General features: G+C 41.5%; 2 protein-coding genes across 4 annotated transcripts in view; one reads left to right on the top strand and one right to left on the bottom strand.

Annotated features, from left to right (window-relative positions):
* c5h2orf69 (chromosome 5 C2orf69 homolog) overlaps positions 1 to 4,092 on the top strand; it is a 5,790-nt gene extending 1,698 nt beyond the window's left edge. Inside the window, exons 2-3 of one of the 2 annotated variants that reach the window (XM_053233970.1) lie at positions 377 to 799; positions 1,926 to 4,092. In XM_053233970.1, coding sequence (XP_053089945.1) covers positions 1,941 to 2,642 — 702 coding nt within the window. In that variant the 5' untranslated portion in view covers positions 377 to 799; positions 1,926 to 1,940 and the 3' untranslated portion in view covers positions 2,643 to 4,092. Of the gene's footprint in view, positions 1 to 376; positions 800 to 828; positions 1,187 to 1,925 lie in introns of those variants that run through there. The other variant, XM_053233969.1, reaches the window with a different exon arrangement.
* An 808-nt stretch (positions 4,093 to 4,900) lies between these two features.
* Positions 4,901 to 19,042, bottom strand: stk17b (serine/threonine kinase 17b (apoptosis-inducing)). Of its 2 annotated transcripts, none has more exons than XM_034304496.2 (8): positions 18,559 to 19,042; positions 17,984 to 18,177; positions 12,387 to 12,599; positions 11,887 to 12,025; positions 11,193 to 11,319; positions 10,275 to 10,323; positions 9,758 to 9,937; positions 4,901 to 7,513 (listed from the first exon to the last, which is right to left on the bottom strand). In XM_034304496.2, the coding sequence occupies exons 2-8, from the start codon at positions 18,091 to 18,093 to the stop codon at positions 7,276 to 7,278; spliced, it is 1,056 nt and encodes a 351-aa protein (XP_034160387.1). In that variant the 5' UTR covers positions 18,094 to 18,177; positions 18,559 to 19,042; the 3' UTR covers positions 4,901 to 7,275. The 2 variants fall into 2 exon arrangements, with proteins under 2 accessions (XP_034160387.1, XP_026793036.1); XM_026937235.3 differs by having other exon boundaries at positions 17,984 to 18,097; positions 18,559 to 19,039.
* Positions 19,043 to 20,654: the final 1,612 nt, after the last annotated feature.

Genomic DNA, 20,654 nt, shown 5'->3' with positions numbered 1-20,654 from the left:
CACAGCCACGCTCCAACATCTAGTGGAAAGCCTTCGCAGAAGAGTGGAGCTTATTATAACAGTAAAGGGGGAATAAATCTGGATTCTGGGATGTTTAAAAAGCACATATGACTGTGATTGGTCAGGTGTCCACATACTTTTAGTCATATAGTGTATGTATAATATACTCATACCAACACCACATGCTATTATGTCAGTGTCACTGCTGTGCTGAGAATGTACACCATTCAATTAACACCTGACACTGATGGATGCAGTAAAACAGGTTGAGAAACTGTGCAGAGCAACAGATGGGCTACAGTCAGTAATTGTATAAATGTGAAGTGATGTACACAATCAGCCATAACATTAAAACCACCTGCCTAATATTGTGTAGGTTCCCCTTCTGCCACCAAAACAGCTCTGATTCGTCAAGACATGGACTCAACAAGACCTCTGAAGGTGTGTGTGGTATCTGGCAGCAAGACGTTAGCAGCAGATCCTTTAAGTCCTGTAAGTTGCAAGGTGGAGCCTCCATGGATCGGACTTATTTGTTCAGCACATTCCACAGATGCTCAATCTGGGGAATTTGGAGGCCAAGTCAACACCTTGAATTCTTCATCATGTTCCTCAAACCATTCCTGAACGGTTTTTGCAGTGTGGCAGGACGCATTATCCTGCTGAAAGAGGCCACTGGTACGTGTCTACATGTAAATGCCAGGACCCAAAGTTTCCCAGCAGAACATTGCCCAGAGCATCACACTGCCTCCCCCAGCTTGCCTTCTTCCCATAGTGCATCCTGGTGCCATCTCTTCCCCAGGTAAGCGACGCACACACACCCAGCTGTCTACATGATGTAAAAGAAAACGTGATTCATCAGACCAAGCCACCTTCTTCCATTGCTCCATGATCCAGTTCTGATGCTCACGTGCCCATTGTAGGAGCTTTAGGCGGTGCACAGGGGTCAGCATGGGCACTCTGACCGGTCTGCAGCTACGCAGCCCCATACGCAGCAAGCTGCACTGCACTGTGTGTTCTGACACCTTTCTATCAGAGCCAGCATTAAGTTTTTCAGCAATTTGTGCTACAGTAGCTCTTCTGTGGGATCGGACCAGACGGGCCTTCGATCCCCTTGTGCATCAGTGAGCCTTGGGCACCCATGACCCTGTCGCTGGTTCATCAGTTGTCCTTCCTTGGACCACTTTTGGTAGGTACTAACCACTGCATACCGGGAACACCCCACAAGACCTGCAGTTTTGGAGATGAACTTACCCAGTTGTCTAGCCATCACAATTTGGCCCTTATCAAAGTTGCTCAGATCCTTACACTTGCCCATTTTTCCTGCTTCCAACACATTAACTCTGAGAACAGACTGTTCACTTGTTGCCTAATATATCCCACACCTTGACAGGTGCCATTTTAAGGAGATAATCAGTGTTATTCACGTCACCTATCAGTGGTTTTAATGTTATGGCTGATTGGTGTATATCGTGGGTGGACCTGAGAAACGTGAGAAGTATGTCATTTCATGGCATATCACAATTGCTGTAATATTTCGTCCATATTGTGCAGTGAATTTCGGATTGTACTTTTGTCCTCTGTCATTAAATCTTTTATTGTACATGTGATTTCCTTGATGTACAAATGACCTTATCTTGTCACATCACACCCCATCATGTTTTATTCTCTCCTTATCATACTTCCAAAGATGTCAGGAATTTATAGTTTATGATGATGTTTATCATGCCTGAGTATGTTTAAAATATACACCCTCAAAGTGTTTGAGTGTTTAAGTTCATTATTGTTCTACACTATATTATTTGCAATTTAAAACCCATCACCGGCATTGTTGCTGTTAAATACACTAAGCAGCTGTTGGACTTTTTTTTTTTAACCTGTGACTTTTTAATGACTATTTCTCTCTCTCTCTCTTTTTGCACTTCCAGAACTTCCATCAAGAGATGGCTCTGCAGCCTGATGCCTCTCCATGGCTCTCATTCAGTCTGGAGCGAGTAGCTTTGGTGCTAGGTGCCCGCTTCCCAGGCCGCCATGTGTGGCTGGTGCGTCCATCACGGCTCCACCTGCACAAGTTCAGCTGCTATTCCAACTTTGTTTCATGTGACCTGTTTGGCGCACCTAAGCACTCGCCTGACTACGGCGCCGTGCGCCACTTACGAGCCCTCCTGGGCAACGCCATGAAGCGTGCAGCTATCGCCGAGCCTTTGCCACCACTAGTAGGTGCCTCAGTGCCTGCTCCCCTCCCTACAGGCTTCTCGCTTATTTTAGTGGGCTTCAGTAAAGGCTGCGTGGTGCTGAATCAGATGGTACACGAGCTGGCATCAGCCCGCACTGACCCAGAGCTGAGGCAGTTTCTGGACAGCACCTCGGACATGTACTGGCTGGACGGTGGACACCCAGGCACCGGAGACACGTGGGTGACGGATAAGCAGGTGTTGGGTGAGTTGGCATCCAGCGGAGTGGCCGTACACGCTCACGTCACTCCCTATGAAGTGTGCGACCCAGCGAGGGCGTGGGTGGGACGCGAGCATCGGTGCTTCGTAAAGACGCTGAAAGAACTTGGTGCCCGCATCTCACAAAACCTCCACTTTGAGGACGAGCCAGCATGCATCGGAAACCACTTCCGGGTCATCGAGGAGTTCTGAGTGGCACAGAAGTGTGTTCATGTTGCACGATTAGAGCTGCTTCTGGCTACAAGCTTTCTCGACACTTCATGTTTTTGCAGTTCAAGTCTCTTTACTTGGCACACGACTGAGTACTAAATGTTAGCCAATTTCTGCAAACTTCTGGACAAGGAGCTTTCTAAAGCATTTACGTGGGCAATATTTTATCCTCTTTGGTCCGAAGTCATAGTTCCAGTTTCTTGTGCTGGTCAAAGGCTGCTTCTCAAGCGAAGACTGATCATAGCAGAATATTTTGACCAACCGTCTGAACGTTCAGCTGTAACGTCGAAAATATCTTGTTGCTCAGGTTGCACAGTTAGCTTCTTCTGCTTCATAATTATAAGCCATGTCTCAAATCAAATCACTTAACTATGTGCTGTTTTAGATCAATAATTTGTATATTATTTATAATATACATTTTTTTTGTTTAATTGTGGATTATTATCATTACTGTAAAAATGAGCCACGGCTGACAGATGATGTTCTGTCACGCTAGAATACAGCTATCACTGGAAGTGCATAGCTTAACGGGGGTGGACAAATGATCAATCTGTTGGCTAGCCCACCAGGCAGGGAAGAGCTTCAGTGAGCTGCCCAGGCTAATGTTTTGCTTGCATGGAAATCTAATTGGCTAGGCTAAAAAAGTGGTAGCTAATGTAAGCTGTATACAGATCATTATCCTCCTTTAGCACTCTATAATACAGCACATCGTGTTTGCCATGTTTGACAAAAGCACATCATTGGACAATGTCTCAGTCTGGCTAACATCTTTATGTACACGTTTAACTGTGAGGTGACAGTTACTTATCGTAGGAGGAGTTATATGACAGCTTTGTGCTAGATTTTCATTGTTTCCACACACACACTTTCCTGATTCCTCTGTACAAGCTGATTAAGGTTAACAATGAATGTAAAAAATGCTGAAACCGCTAGATCACATCTCATCCGACGTGTGCAGGATTTTAGAACGAGTATTGTGCGTTATAGTTACAGCATCAAAGTGCTTCGCATCACAGTGCAGTGCGTAGTGTTTCAACATATATCCACAAATAAAAAAACGAATAGTCCAGACACAAAATCTGCTTGGCCTAGGCTACTGATTTGTCCACTCCTGTGTAACACTAATGTTTACAATCATTGAATATGTTTGTGAATAAGCAATTGCTACCAGCTTCAGCATAGCATATGACTGTGAGCTCGTGAGCTAAGCTGCAACGATTCCACTTTGTCTGGCTGAGATGAAATGCCTACTCAGCAGGACGTGTATGCACTAGTGTCGAACGTGTAATATAGTTCATGTGCAATCTAATTTTTCTGCTCGACTGCAGTGAATGTATTTGATGTCGCCATTCCATGCTTTTATAAAAAGCTGTTTTTCTTTAAGCATTCATTCTGTTTTGTTTACTTGATAATAAAGTAACGCTTAGCTACATTATTAGGCATGTTGTCCTTTGTGTTGTGTTGCCTCAGATCTACTGTACAAAATGTTCAAAAACTGATATAAACTGTGACTAGTACTATACGGCTCTGGGTAAAGAACCCTATAATACTAAGGCCACAAAATACAGCTTTTATTCCAGGTCAGAACTGCAGGAACAACACAGATATAAAGCTCCAGGATTAAGGAAGTTCATGTTCACTAACATGGGAGCTACTGTGATGAATTTACCAGTAAATGTGTTATCATGGTCAGGGTCACAGTGGTGCAAATGACTCTGAACCAACGTGGCTTGTTATAAAATTTTACAAGCAGGTAGAAAAAAAAAGCTGAAGGAAAGGGCGGTGTTGAAAAATGTCCCACACACACACCTTTAGCCTGAACTGGTGCATTGGGGACAAATAGCACTACGTTTCGTTACAATATCCCAGGGGTGTTAATGACTAAAATTTGGATGTATATAGTGAGATAATTAAAACTGTAATTCTGAGATCTAGCTAAAGACTGCCATGTGCACAAGTCCACATAAACACACAAATGAGTTTCACTGGTAAAAGAAAAACAAAAATACACATCGTCATGGAACATGGAGGGCAGTATCGCTTGTTGGACCTGTATCAGTGCTGCTGTGTGTGTTTTAATGTAGTTCAACAGGTTTAAAAAATTACACATCAATGCATGTGTCGATCCCTGAATTAATTCAGGTGAGAAAAATACAATCCTTCCTTCCTTCCCTCCCTCCCTAGCGCTTACGTCTCACTAAAACAAAAAGCAAGGTAAAGAAAACAATGCACACTGGAAGGGAATTTGATTATGTTTATTTGAAACCCACAGAATTTATGTTCAGTCATGGCACTTCAACATCACAAACCCGTATGTCGCTTCCACAGATCTGTTCTCGAGGCTGACGTCTCTGTGTAGCTACAATAAAAACTCTTAAATCCTGATCCTGAAATTCATCCTGCAAACTGATTACACACACTGCCTGTCCTATGCTTTTCAAAAAGCTTTTCATAAATCTATATCGATTAGCAATAACAGCATCCTTGTTAATATTCTATCCATAGATAGAAAGGTGATGTGAGCTGTATGTTTGTAAAAATAAACTCCTCTAGCAGCTCTGCCAGCTCGTCGCAGGACGTCCCTGAGGCGTGTGGACCTGGTTGGAGAAACTCTATTGGGTTAAGGCGGGGTGCATATTGCAGGCAGGTGGTGTCCGTTTCAGATCCAACATGCACATAACAACTTTCAGATCTCAGAATAAATATGATCATGGACACGTTTTTGTTCCAGTTTTGACCACTTTTTATAACTCAGACATTGATGAGATGCATTTATAGTTTCCCAGAATACAGTGTGCTAAAACAGGAGACGTCCACTTTAAAGACAATGACTCTTTTTGTTTTTGAGGGCGAGCTGGTGACATCGCCGCCGTAGCGTGAAAGCTCAAAGCAAACACAAAAACACATTCCTTAAACCTTCTTAAACCAACAAAGCAACATGACACAACATCTCAAACAATCCAACAATACCAACATTTCCAGTTCAAAGCTCTCACATCATGAAGAGATGAGATATTATATTCTAGTCAACAGATCACAGCCACTTACAATATTCCTTACAGCCAATACTGTATGTTAATACTGTATCAACCAAATACCAGCTCCAATTAACCTCAGGCTGTGTTTGTGGACGTCTGAGAATTCTTTGCACCAACATAACTTAACTCTTTATTTCCCAACAACAATCTACCTCTCACTTATAAAATCACTTCATCTCCAACTACCAACATGTCACAAATATCCTCCGGCATCTCACATGTTCTAGACAAACACGATCTGGAATTTAAACACTCGCTTCACTGATATTCTTAATAAAATGAAATATTTCAAGAAAAAAAAAGGAAAAAACTTAGACTTGATCCAGTTTTGAGGACAGAATCATTGTGCATGGTGAACAGAGACGAATGCATATATTCAAGTCAGATTATGTGGCATAATAATCTGACAAATGATCTGAATAAAGCATTTAATCTATATAGAGGCATAAAAAAACTGTATTGGCAAATTGTGAAGCAAACCCTGAGAAAAGGCACACAATGAATACACTATTTTTTTTTTCTTCCCCAGCAGAAAATACTAGATAATCTGGTCTGACAAGTTAAAAGCGCCTGATATAACCCAGATGAGTGCATAGATTACAAAACCTGCAAAAAAATTAAACACAAGCTGTCCATACAGCTGTCCATTTCCTTCCTGACTTCCTTTGCTTGGAATTAAAAAACAAAACCACAACTATTTTTTATAAGAGCTACAAAAATATCTCCGTTTTAAAATGGGCTCAGATTAATAAAAATTTTTATACAGATTTTCCCTCTTCCTTCCCTTCATATCTGACCAAGGCACACAGATGTCAAGAGATTAAGTACTTTATGGCAGTCCTCCAAATCTGTTACTAAGGGGAAGTGCATATTGCAAAAAACCCAGATCTGAGTAATTCAGGGTGTGGTGTGCGAATTAAATTGAGCAACGATGCCCCAAACAGGGCAAATCACACACACACACACACACACACACACACACACACACACACACAGCACTGGTGGCAGGAATAATAACATTACTATCATTAATCTTTGACATTACTAAATACGGTGAGCCCCACAATCCAATGCCCTGTTTATTTATAATAAGCTCCTGCTAGTTTCCCCTGCAGTCCAGCATATTGTGACTTGGAGCACCGAAGAGCAATCACAATTAATGAGAACAACAATTAGACAGAAAAACTAAACCCAACATTCCTACTATTAAAACATTGCTGGTTTAGAGGAACCATTGGCCTTATTTTCTTATTTTCCTACTTTAAAATAACGCACCTTATTGAAACTCAGTGTCAAATAAATATTCCAAAAAAAAAAAAAAAAAACATATATAATGGAGCAAATTAAAAACACAAACACATAATAAAACCACATACAAGAGAAAAAGAGCTGCTCGAATAACCGAGATGAAAGAAGAGTGATTTAGTTACAGAAACCTCATTATACATGTTATTGTGCAGCAGGAATTTGCTCTAGCATTAGCAGATCGTCTTTGGTGTGGTCCCAAATGTAATTCAGAGGATTAGGATGGAAAATCTTGCCCTAATCAAAAGGGGAATGTGATTCCAGAAGGTGTTTCAGATGCTGCTGTCCCTCGCCGCCTGTGCGTCATCCTCGAAGCGGAACCTCTTGGACTGCGGTGAATCCAGAATGTTCTCCTTGTCTTCGAGGTCCTCGGGAGGAGACGCCCACTTGGCACCGCCGCTGCGCTCTCGGGGAACACGTGGGGTTACTGGAGGAGGAGAGAGTTCGGGCCCTATGCCCTGCTGCCACAGCCATGGGTGACTCAGACAGTCAGTGGCGCTCGGCCGGTCTCTGTGTTCACAAGACAGAGGAGGAGAGTGAGAGCACGGAAAGATTTAAAGCAGAAAGCTGACCGTTTGATGAGAAAGAATACACATACACATGGCTCAGGACTACAATTGCTTTGATAGCTTTAGGACTGCAATTCCCACGAAGAGTTTTGCACTCATGTCTCCATCAGTGAACAAACAAACTGAACATGCACTACATGGCCAAATGTTTGTTGACAACTGAACATCACACCCATATGTACTTGTTGAACATCTCATTCCAGATTTATTCCTCCTTTGCTGTTATAATGAGCTCCACTCTTCTGGGAAGGCTTTCCACTAGATGTTGGAGCGTGTCTGTGGGGATTTGTGTTCATTCAGCTACAAGAGCATTATTGAGATCAGGCGCTGATGTTGGTGAGGAGGTCTGGGGTTCAGTCGGTGTTCCAGTTCATCCCAAAGGTGTTCAGTGGGGTTGAGGTCAGGGCTCTGTGCAGGACACTCGAGTTCTTCCACTCCAACCTTCACACACCATGTCTTCATGGAGCTCGCTTTGTGTACAGGGGCATCGTCATGCTGGAACAGGTTTGAGCCTCTTCGTTCCAGTGAAGGGAAATTGTAATGCTACAGCACACAGAGACATTATAGACAACTGTGTCCTTCCAACTTTGTGGCAACAGTTTGGGGAAGGAACACATAATGGGTGTGATGGTCATGTGTTCACAAACTTTTGGCCATATAGTATAACTCATACAGGAGAGTGCTAAATGAGTCAATATGAGTTATAAAGACGTGGCAACAATTAACACTGTGTGTGAGGAGAGTGCTACACACATCACATGAGTTTTAAAAAAGGAATGAAGGAAACTGGATATTCAGTTAGATTTCCAATTTCAGAAGAGAAGTTTCTCAAGCTAAAAAGGAGTTAATGTCTCCCTGAGTTCTATATATTACTACTGCTACTAATAATAATAATAATAATAATAATAATAATAATAATAATTTGTATAGCACCTTTCATACATAAAATGCAGCTCATTTTACAGGAAAATAAAAATTAAAAACAATAAAAGAGATTAAAAAAAATCAAATGTGGACATAAATATGAAATAGAGTTTGTAAAAGAAAAAAGAAATAAAAAATTTCAATTAAAAATTAAAGATTGTGTATAAGAATCTGCCTTTAGCTTCTGTAGTGGTTAGGGATTTTTTTTTCCCCCCAAACAATCAAATTAAACAGTAGCTGGGGATTTTATTGCTAGTTTTGTCTCTTTTTAAGCCATCCAGCTTTCTTAGGAACAGTGAATCAGAACAGAAATGATTTGACAGACTGCACAAATGAATCTACCTCAGAGCAGTCAGGACAACTGCACAGAGAAAACTTTACAGCTTGAAGCTTTACAGAACTTTTGAGCCAATGAAGTGAGCAGGATTTGAATAATTTGCATATAGCGATATGATTGGTCAGGGCCAGAAAGCCCAGGTGCTGGAACTTTCCACAACAGGAAGTGACCAGTCCTGAGTGAGCTTATATCTAATCAGACTTTCACTACGCAAAGTAGAGACATTTTTAAACTTTGACTCAGTCATATGAAAATACCCGTTATTCTAGATGACTTAAATTTTCTGCCCTGTATACGACCTTTAGGAGTTGTTTTTTACGGCTTTATATCGTTGACCTAACTGTACATTGTTTGCTGCTGTTAACTGCAGAATCCTCAATGCACTACAAAGCGAATTACAAGTCCTGATGCAGATCCTGACACACTTCCAATGCTGTAACTCCTCTCACCCTACAGACCTCTCTGATTCATTCTGACACTACTTCTGTTTGGAGCTTCTGAACTCGTGACTCACTTCCGGGAGTTGTGGTTGGTCCCACATGGATACGCTGGAAAGTTTTTAACTTCCCAAGAACAATTTATCTCCAAGTCGTGCCCTTTCTTCAGTGAATAATCTCACCTAGATACTGTAGACTCGTACCTAAGAACTGCTGCTATAATCATAAAGACATTCCTGTGCTTATCCCAGGACTCTTATTGATAATATCTGTTTATCTTTCCACTTCTACACCTGTATACAGTAATGATTTCTAACCCCACTATCCAGTGTTTCTGGTTCCTCTCAATGATTCTTCCTCATGTGGTCTCAGGGAGGTTTCTCTCTCTCTCTCTCATTACTCATTAGAGATCTAAATCTGCATCTGGATTTCTGAAACGTTGCTGTGTGAGTCACAAATAAAATAATCTTGACACAGAGGAACTCACTCTGGTGCTTTGACCAGCAGTTTTTGGATGAAATGGACGGCGAGCTCAGACACACGAGAGAAGGCCTCCTTGCTGTAGTCCACGTTCACCTGCGAGACGTTCAGGAAGGTCTGCTGCTTGTCCTCGCCAGCGAATGGAGACTCTCCTGTGATCAGCATGTACGTGATCACACCAACGCTCCTGGCATCCACACAGATACACAAGGTCAAGATAAAGTCACTGACTCACTGATTTATTTCTTAGATAATGACCATTGGGTTTATGGGTGTACAGTGGACCAGTTGTTAAACATTACTGGAACATTCAGCCATAAAGCATGATGTCCGTCATAAAAAAACATCTATCTATCCGAATGCTCTCACATGTTCTGTGAATAATCTCAGCAAGGCTAATCTGCGTATTTCTGTTGAAATGCACTGATATATACAACAAGCTATGAGGAAAATGCCATAAATGGGGAAAATGTTATAAGGAAAATAGTCCTAGAACAATATGCTACGTGATGGATGAAACCTACCAGAGATCTGTGGCTGTGGTGATGGGCTCATAGTTCAGGATTTCTGGAGCTAGATAAAGAAATAAAACATTCAAATCTAAATCAGGTGGCATATACATGAAAATAAAGACAAACCCAGTTACAATATAAACAAAAATGAAGAATTTGGTGAATGCTTTTAGACTGAGTGCCTTTGAACAAAATGTTTATTTGTTAAGTGACTGGTGAAAGCCACGGGATATTCAACGTGCAACCGTGTCTGTACTTCACAAGACAAATTTACTGTTTAAATGTTAGAAGTGAAGCCATCGTTACTGGATGCACCTAATCTAAAGTCTGTGTGGTTCTTCACGTCATTATTTTTGATATTCTTAATGTTTTGATTATAAACAGCTTCTCATGTGCTGATACTGTCAACAGCCATCCATAACTGACGATGCCACCCTTTACCCCACAACCTGTACTGTACTGCTATGTTATATCGGCACTCCTAGTCATTACTGCTGCTGCTGCTGCTGCTGCCATTAACACTACTGCAACTGTTTTTGCACATCTACTCGTTGGCCAATTTTTGCACTGACTCAACATTAATTGCACATCTCATTCTTGCACATTTTTATTTTGTTGTCCTGTCTTGCACATTGTTTAGTGTACTGTCAATTTTCTTTGGTGACTGTTGTGTGGAAATAAAGAGTCTTGTGGTCTCGTAGTACTATGACATATGTCACTGGTTAATTTTTAAAGCGTCCAGAAAAAAAAAAAAAAACTTCAAACAGAAACTTGTTTCAAGTCACTTGGAATGACATTTAAGATTATTTGAATTTCATTTTCTTTACAGTAACCTGACATTAACAAACGTATGATATTTAGCACCACACTACATCATGTAATGAACATGACGAGGACGAGAGGGTGATGTTACCTGCAATCAGGACATACCTACGTACTCAGGTGTACCCACGATCTCTCGCAGCTCTCCAACGGAGCCGAGCCGACGCGCCAGCCCAAAGTCCACGATCTTAATGTCCCCCAGAGGACTCAAACCAGTCAGCAGAATGTTCTGAGGCTGCAAAGATGATGAGAATCGAGTCTCAAACATGTGCTGTGAGCTCACTTCTCCTCACTTTCCACTAGTCCAAACTACACACTCTTATTACTGCCTCAGGTTTGACGCATATTTACAGGCAGAGAGCTGTTAACTGCAATTTAGTGACTCAGAACCTGTAGAGCAAACTGTACAGGAATTCAAAGATGCTTGAAAACCGGGACATGTTACTAGATTTGAAGGAAATTTCAAGCCTGGATTAGCACAAGGAGCATGTGTTAGCCTTAGTAAGGTCAAAGATGAATATGTTAACCCGGATTAATGCTGTGTTTTGTCCTGGGTTAAATACTCATATGTAATATCGTCCATGTTGAACGCTGACACTGGAAAAAAGTTGATATTCAGCTTAGCTACCAACGAACATAGTGGGGCAGTGATGTCTCTAAGAGACGCCTTACACAGGCTACTAATAGAAGAAGAGAAGTCAAACTGCTGATCAAGAGTTCAGTGCCATTAAATTATTTTTGCATGTAGCTTGCATTGTAGCTAGCTAGTAGTGGCGGTGTGTTAGAGCTAGTATTAGCAAACCTTCAAGTCAAGGTGGACGACGTTGCTCTGGTGCAGCAGATTGATGCCTTCAAGAATCTGTCGAACTAAACGAATGATCTGGCCTTCGGACAGCAGCTCGTCAGACACGCAGTGGTCAAATATCTCACCACCTGCCGCACTGGGGAGAGCAAGCATGCACACACAGGCACGCACACACACACAAGCACGCACACAGACACGCACACGCACACAAGCACGCACACAGACACGCACACGCACGCACACACACACAGACACGCACACACACACACAGGCGCACACACACACACAGGCACACACACACAGGCACGCACGCACAGACACAGACACGCACACTTTTTAACCATGCAAGATACTACAAATCTACTCTAAGATCAAAGCTGCATGCTGCAAAAAATTCTCCTATAAAAAATACTCCTATTTTTTAAAATCACAAAATCATGTGATAACCCTGACGTGACAGTCTGAGTCGGAGTCGACCTGCGAGGTGTCACACTCACTATTCGAGCAGCAGGATGATGTCGTGCTCGTTCTCATAGGCTGCGTGCAGGTTGATGATGCGGGGGTTGCACCTGGCCGCCTCCAGCACTGCCAGCTCGTGGATCACCTCGGCCCTACAGTCACGACCTCGCCGCCGCTTCCGCACGAACTTCGCCGCAAACACTTTACCCGTCGCCTTCTCCACGCATTTCTTCACCACTGCAAACTTCCCCCTGAAGAAAGAGAGATATTAATGCGTATGGCATATCGAAGTCAGAGGTGGGGTTGGTAGATAATTCTGTGGTCTGTGTCTAATCAGGGTTTTGCGTACGTGTGTATGTGTGTGTGTGTGTAGGTAGAGCAATGAAATAATTAGTAGTTTGGTGATTTGGCCAAAAAGACATGTTTGGTGTACAATATTTCACTTTTTAAAAATATTTTTTTCCTGAGCTCAAGGCTTACGTAGCAATAGAACTCTCACGCAACTTGTGCAAAATATTTTCCGTAAATATCTGCATCAAACCACATCCAGTTCTCCAGGATATCATATTACTGATGTGGTTTAGGACGCGCTGTGACTTCGTGTCAAAGTTTGAAGGCCAGATCCTATCAGAAAGCTGTGGAAGTTATGCCGTAGTTCCTGATTGAACTTAAACTTGTAAATATTGACAATCTCTGCCATTTCACATAATTTTCTGTTTACATAAGAGAATAATTATGTTGCTTGTAAGATTCAATTCAATTCATTTTTATTTGTACGGCACTTTTAACAGTGGACATTGTAACAAGCACCTTTACAGAAATCTATAAATTCAGGATATAAATTGTAAATCTATGAATTTATCCCTAACGAGCAAACCAGAGGCGACGGTGACAAAGAAAAACTTCCTGAGATGATATGAGGAAGAAACGTTGACAGGAACCAGACTCAGAAGGGAACCCATCCTCATCTGGGTGATAACAGATAGTGCAGTTATAAATAATTCCCTTCTATAACTCTGTACTACATGGACAAATAGTGCAATTGTGTAACCAAGATTTGTTTTATAGCAAAATTGTAAATACGTAGCAGTACAATGCCAACGTATTTTGTCCAAACAGAAGGCAGATCTATGACTTCCTCCACCGCATACGTGACGCCGCGTTGCCAAATCACATGGCCATAAAGCAAGCAGAACCACTGGCATCACTAAAAACATAATAGCACCCTGTCAGGCTCTGAATGTTAAGAGCTCTACAAGAATAAAACTACATTCGTTTGTGGAAACATATCAATCCCCCTCTCTCTCTCTCTCTCTCTCTCTCTCTCTTTCTCTCACACACACACAAAACTCTTTGACACTTTTGTTCTCATCATGACAGAGGGATCAGACAGGCTAGACGGCTAATGCTCTAATTACAGTTTACTGTTTAATGACAGCTCGGCTAAGTGGGTAAACACACGCAGTCATGTCACTCAACCAGCAAGAACGTCTGCATGAATTTCATTCGCTCAGAACTCCTCTGAAATACAAACATTTTAGATATTCCTGCATGCTCACATCACACCGAGTTTGTGTCAGGTCCTTTCATGAGACAAAATGTTCACAATACAACTGTGACACACACACAGACAAATGAGATGTGAAAAGAGCTTCCTGTATAAGGAAAAGATTCCCTGCACTGCGACAAAGGACTATATTGACTAAGCTTATGTAATACAATGAGAGAGAGAGAGAGAGAGAGAGAGAGAGAGAGAGAGAGAGAGAGAGAGAGGAAGTACCCATGTCACTTCTCTTTTCACAGTGCTCTCATGGTGCTGCTTCCCACTTTAGTTTCCTTCCTCCTCACAACCACAGTAAGATAACACACACACACACACACACACACACACACACACACACACACACACACACACACACACACACACACACACACAGAGAAACTGGTTTTGTTCCATGCCGGTGCTGAACTGTTAAAGGACGACTGTAAGACACAGAGCAATCTGTTTCTCAGTCTGTGTATTAAATCAGCTGTGCTGTGGGAATCTCAGCACCACAACAACCAGCACGCAACTGAATTCACCGTAATGAAAATCAGAGCTGCTACGACAATATCCTACCGATATCTTAATAAACTGCATCATAATGCGTTAAAGCCTGATTTACTACCTGCAGTTTCACTCATTAAATAATTTATTTTTGAAAGCGTAAAATAATTTTGGTACTTTCTTAGCAAATCTTTCTACATATTGTGTAGCATGAAAATGACCTCAACTATGCTTATATATTTTTTTGCGATATCGCTCACCTCAACATCACACTGTGTTGAGTTGTTAAGTCATTTCTGACACTACTAAATGCAAACGTGTGAGAAATTATGGGAATAATCAGTGGCTTGGTTATGCTGAGGGCATTTTGCTGGTACGGTTTTGTTCCAGGATGACTCTGCCCACATCCACAGGGCACGAGGGATCACTGAATGGTCTCATGATGGTTAAAATGATGTAAATCACATGCTGTACATCTTTCAAAGTCACCAGTTCTTGACCAAACTGAACAGCTGAGCAGCACATTGTAGTTGTTGTAGTGGCCAAACACCTTACTAACACACTCCGTGCCCTTTCTTCCTTAGCTCATGGTTTGGTTTCACATCACCAAGTCATCAGAATCAAGTAACACAAGAGGCTTTCTAGTTTCTAGGTGGAAGCAGTTTGGACGATAATTGATATTCAATTATTTTCTTTTAAATATGGACCAATTCTTCTGTTTTATGGGACTGCTGATGTACAGAGTTTTAAAGAGTGAAATGAGTGTGTAATAGTTTAGCTATGTAGTTTGCACAGTGCTAATCTGATAGCTATAGGCACTGCATTGTTGTTGGCTATATTAGCCTCCAGTGCAAAGACGGAAAATTCAGATGCTACACTGACTACATTCGTAGTACAGGGCAAAATGTGGACGTTTAATTTACAGCCAAATTGTTTCTTCTGGAAGTAAAAATTTTAAGGAAGCATCTACAAGGTTGCATCACGAATACAAATATGGATGTTTAATGTGAACAATAAAACACAGCAGGGTATATTGTTTTAGGAAAATAATGTGGCTGGAGGCAAAGCAGAGCTGCCGTTACCACCTAAAAGCCGCATTATTTTCCAGTAACAGCACATCCTGAAGCGTTTTATTCCTCCTAAACGACAGCAACTCACCAGTGTTAACATAATATAAAACATTTTAAAATGTAAATCATTTACAAAAATCTGTAATTTGCTTTACAGCTACACTACTGTCATAAATAAATAAAATAAAAATCAATCAACACCTTCTGACCAATCAGAGTGAAGAATTCAACAGCACTGCAGTATACGCTTTATTACACTACAGAAATACTCCTCGCTTACATGCTTGTTCTTTAAAACACAGTTTCATTTTAAATTTTTATCAATATTAGCAAGAAATTATATATTTTTTAATGCTATACTGGTATACCGCAATATCAACAGTATAACTGTATCAGATTTACATCATCACGAGCCCAGACCCAACACCTGTACACTAAAAATAGTTCAACTTTACAACACACTGAAGTAACAAAGACACGACAACGCATCTGTTTTTAACGCAAAGTCATACTTTTAAAAAAAATGATCATGACATAATGACACTTTATCTTCATTGCTGCTTGTCCACACAGCCGCTTTAATACCACCTTGTACAATGAACACCATATGCTCATATGAGCTACAATAATTACAGGTTTGTGTCGTACAATTATCCTAACTCCTCAAACGCTTAATAAAACTTTGAAGTCTGCAGTTTGATACTGGTTTTCAGTCTCCAGAAAGCAGCTCCAGTTCAGGGAGAAGTATCTGAAATCCTGTGACTGAGTCGGACCCAAACGATGCCTTCAAGGGCTCCTCAATTTGTCCTGTTTTTATATGTTCACATTACTTCCAGACGACTAATTATTTGTGTTCAGGTGGACAATGTTATGATAATCAATGTTCGCATCTTCTTAATGTTTACCGCTAGTGTAAAAATGGACATAATGTAAGCAACAGGTTACTCTAATGTAGATGCAACTCTATTGAAAGGGTAAAGATTAGTAACAAGTCCACAACTCAGGGATCGAAACTGTTTCTGACGTTTGCGTTTGACGTGATCCTGACACTTCCTCTCACCCTCCGGACCTGCCTGACTCATCTTCATACTACTCCTGCACCTGTGACGCACTTTCTGCTCCTGTAGATGGTCTGACATGGATACAGTAAAGATTTACACTTCCCCAAAACAGTTTATGCCCAAGTCACACACTTTCCTCAGTGACTAATCTCCTGTACCAGGATCCTGTAGACTGGTACCTAAGAACTGCTGCAGTAATCATGAACACTTTCTGATGCTTATACTGAACTTCATTTCAACACACTCAGTGGTGTTTGGCTTTTCAGCATACAGTTGCCAAAATGTGTTATAATGATTTATAATATAATCCCTCTATCTGACGTCACCCACAAGAGGTTTCTGTTTGAGTCTTGTTCCTCTCAGGGTTTGTTCCTCATGACGTCTCTGGGAGTTTTTCCTTGCCGCAGTCACCTCTCTCTTGCTCGTTAGTGATCTAAATGCAAATCTACATCTGGATTTCTGTAAAGCAGCTGTGTAACAATGTCTAATTTGAAAAGTGTTAAATATGTAAAATTTAAAAGGTGCATTGGGTAAGACTATCTCTCTAACTGTTAAGAAGGTAGGTTAGATCTTTGAATGATTTTTTTTAACCTCTTGAATCACCACCACTCAAATTCTCGGCCATGTTTACAAAGCTGTGGAGCCACCACCGGGATCTACGCTGGCCAGTAGAGCAGAGCGTCTACAAAGTGACTAATGGGAGGCACATCCAAACATAAACAAGCTTCCGGCCCGGAAGTCAGCTTACTGAACGGGTTTCTCAGCCACATAATACTTTTGTCATGAGGTCATGGCTTAAACAATTATTTTTTTATCATGTTCTACATATTTCACAGATTATTTGTACAAGTAAGAAATTTTTAAAAATCGACTATTGCACCTTTAATTGAACCCAAATTAACTACAACCCAGAGAGCAACAAAAAAACAGGCTTAGTGCGATAAGAGACTCGGGTCTACTGAAGAAAAAAAAAGTTGGTCATCTGTTTTGGTTTTATTCAATTTAAAAACATTTTCCTCTGCGTTGTATTTTAGCTAAAACTCTGTATGTGGCTATAAATTGACTAACGGGAGGCGCATCCAAACACAAACAAGCTTCCGGACCGGAAGTCAGCTTTCTGAATGGGTTTTCTCAGCCACATAATACTTTTTTCCGTTAGGTTATGGGTCAAACCATTATTTTATCATGTTCTACATGTTTTGTTGGTTATGTACACAAGTAAAAAATTTAAAACAAAACTGACTGTTGCACCTTTAACTGAACTCAAATTCAGCAGAACCCAGAGAGCAGGCTTGGAGAGAGAACAGAGTCGGGCCTGCTGGTGTGGTCTGGTTTTATTCCTTTTAGAAAACCTTTCCCGCTGCAGTGTATTTGAGCTGAGACTCTGTGTGTGTATGTGTGTGTGTGTGTGTGTGTGTGTGTGTGTGTGTGTGTGTGTGAGAGAGAGAGCCTGTGACCTGCCCAGCTCGCCGGTGATGTGGAAGACGGAGTCCAGCGGCTCGCTCAGCAGCGCGGTCTGGATGTCCGCCAGCAGCCCGCCGCGACCCTCCACCCGCCTCCGCGCCATCAGCCTGCGGGGAAAAGCGCACAGAAAAGCCCTCAGAGCCCCGCGGAGCAAAGATGTCGCTTTGTTTTAGACACATGCAGCTTCCTGAAGCAGAAATGACCGAGGAGGAAGTCACACAGCATAAACAACTAGCTTCGGGGAATACTACTACTACCACCAATAATAATAATAATAATAATAATAATAATGATAATAATAATAATGATAATGATAATGATGATAATAATGATAATAATAATAATAATGATAATAATAATAATGATAATGATAATAATAATGATAATGATAATAATGATAATACTCAGCTGAGAGCACTTCAGGGAGGAGTTATAATGTGTAACAAATAACACATAAATACACTAATACATCTGGAGAATTAGCTCGTTATTTGTACAAGTTAAAGAACTTTGTAAATAAGCAGGCAGGTCTGTTTGTTTGTTTGTTTGTTTGTTTGCTGTAACTTACCGAGAGAAAAGCTAATGCTAACAGAAAGAGTGAACTATCTCAGGTCAAGTGCAGAACTTTACACGCTGTCTCTTCCTGGTTCAAACTCCGGGCCACAGCATTGTGCATCTCCTCTCTCGGACAGAAAACACCGCTGGAAGATTAAACTTCCTTTTCATAAAACAACCTCAACACCAGCGTCTCCTGAAGAAAAACAACAACAGCAGCAGCAGGAGCAGCAGCAGCCTGTCCTTAGTTACAGTGAGGTCACTCTTCCCTCAAGCCTCCGCGCTGCTCCTCAGATCTCTTATTTACACTCTTAACTCTTCTTTTAACTCGTGGGATCCGTTTAAAGATGTTTTTCCGCTTCTGCCAGTATTCCCTCAGATGACCATCAGCTCCCTCCCTTCTCACGGATTTGAATAGTGCAGTCGTTTTTTCTTGGCACCGATGACACATGCCCACTTCCGGGTCCGACCTTACGTCATTACGTCAACACATTCCGACGTGCCCCAAGGCGGAACACCACATGGACACGTGTAGAAAGGCGATGTTTACACAGTACACACTATGTAGTGCACACTACAGCGTGCTAAAAGGGTACAGGTTCCTAACCCTGGTCCTGGAGAAACCCCTTGTCCTACACATTTTAGAGTTTTTCCTTCTCTAATATGCCTGAGGGCTGCTGTTAATCAGCTGAAATGCTGAACCACTAAAACACTAAAATGTGCAGGACAGGGGGTTCTCCAGGTTCAGGGTTAGGAACATGAGCACTTGATATTCATTCATTCATCTTCAGTATCTGCTTTATCCTGGTAAGGGGCCGCTGTGGATCCAGGTGGGAATACACCTCTGGATGGGACACCAGTCCATAGCAGGGTACAATACACACACTCGTTCACACCTAGGGGCAATTTAGAGTCGCAAATCCACAACAGAAAACAGAGACCCCTGAGGAAGTCCACGTGAACATGGGGAGAACATGTGAAACTCCACACAGACAGTAACCTGAGCTCAGGATCCAACCTGGGACCCTGGAGCTGTGTGAAACACAAGCCTGTGCACTGTGCAGTAGTAAAATCATCACCTGGTATTTATTATATATACTAGTGTACATACGAATTCACTGCATTTACTCTTCATATAACAGTCATTACAGTCACAACAGTGTAATACTCGTATGTAAACTAGTCCTTAAAGTCATTTCACAAAGTCAGAAGACACATTTTTTTGTACTGCACTTTAAGATTAAAATATGCCTATCAATCTCTAAGACCATCTTTAGTATTGTGGCATTGTCTGTATCATTTATAACTGTGCAGACATAATACTTCATTATGTGTGTGAGATAAAACCAGCATATACACTCACCAGCCACTTTATTAGGAACACCATACTAACACTCTCAGAACAGCCTCGATTCTTCATGGCATGGATTCCCCACGGTGTTGGAGAACATTCCTTTAAGATTTTGGTCCATGCTCACATGACATGCTGTGGCATGCAAATGATGCTCACTTGGTATTAAAGAGCCCAATCTGTACAAAGAAAGCATTCTCCACACCATCAACAAGCTGAACTGTGTACACAAGATTCGCTTCCTCTGATTCATAATGCTGATGCCAAATTCTGACGATCCCCGGCGTGTCGCGGCAGAAATCAAGATTCATCAGACCAGGCAACAAGTTTCAGCTCTTCAACCTGTGATCCTGTGCCCACTGTAGCTTCGGATTCCTGTTCTTGGCAGACAGGAGTGGAATGTGAAGACATGATGTGGTATTCTGCTAATGTAAAGTTTGAATTGCTATGCGTTCTGAGATGCTTTTCTGATTACCACGGCTGTAAAGAGTGGCTATTTAAATGATCATAGCCTTCCTGTCAGCTTAAACAGGAAATCTGGCCATTCTCCTCTGACCTCTGACATCAACAAGGTGCTTCTGTCTGCAGAACTGACATTCACTGGATGTTTTTTTGTTTTAGTTTTTTTTTTCACTATTCTGTGTAAACTCGACTGTTTTGTGTGAAAATCCCAGAGATCAGCAGTTTCTGAAATACCAGCCCAGTCACTGAGATCACATTTTTCTCCATTCTGATGTTTTTAATGTCAACATTATCTG

The sequence above is a fragment of the Pangasianodon hypophthalmus genome, chromosome 5, assembly GCF_027358585.1.
Source record: "Pangasianodon hypophthalmus isolate fPanHyp1 chromosome 5, fPanHyp1.pri, whole genome shotgun sequence".
NCBI classification, from domain to species: domain Eukaryota; kingdom Metazoa; phylum Chordata; class Actinopteri; order Siluriformes; family Pangasiidae; genus Pangasianodon; species Pangasianodon hypophthalmus.
The sequence above is the reverse complement of the archived record's forward strand: the minus strand, read 5'-3'. Positions and strand labels throughout refer to the sequence as shown.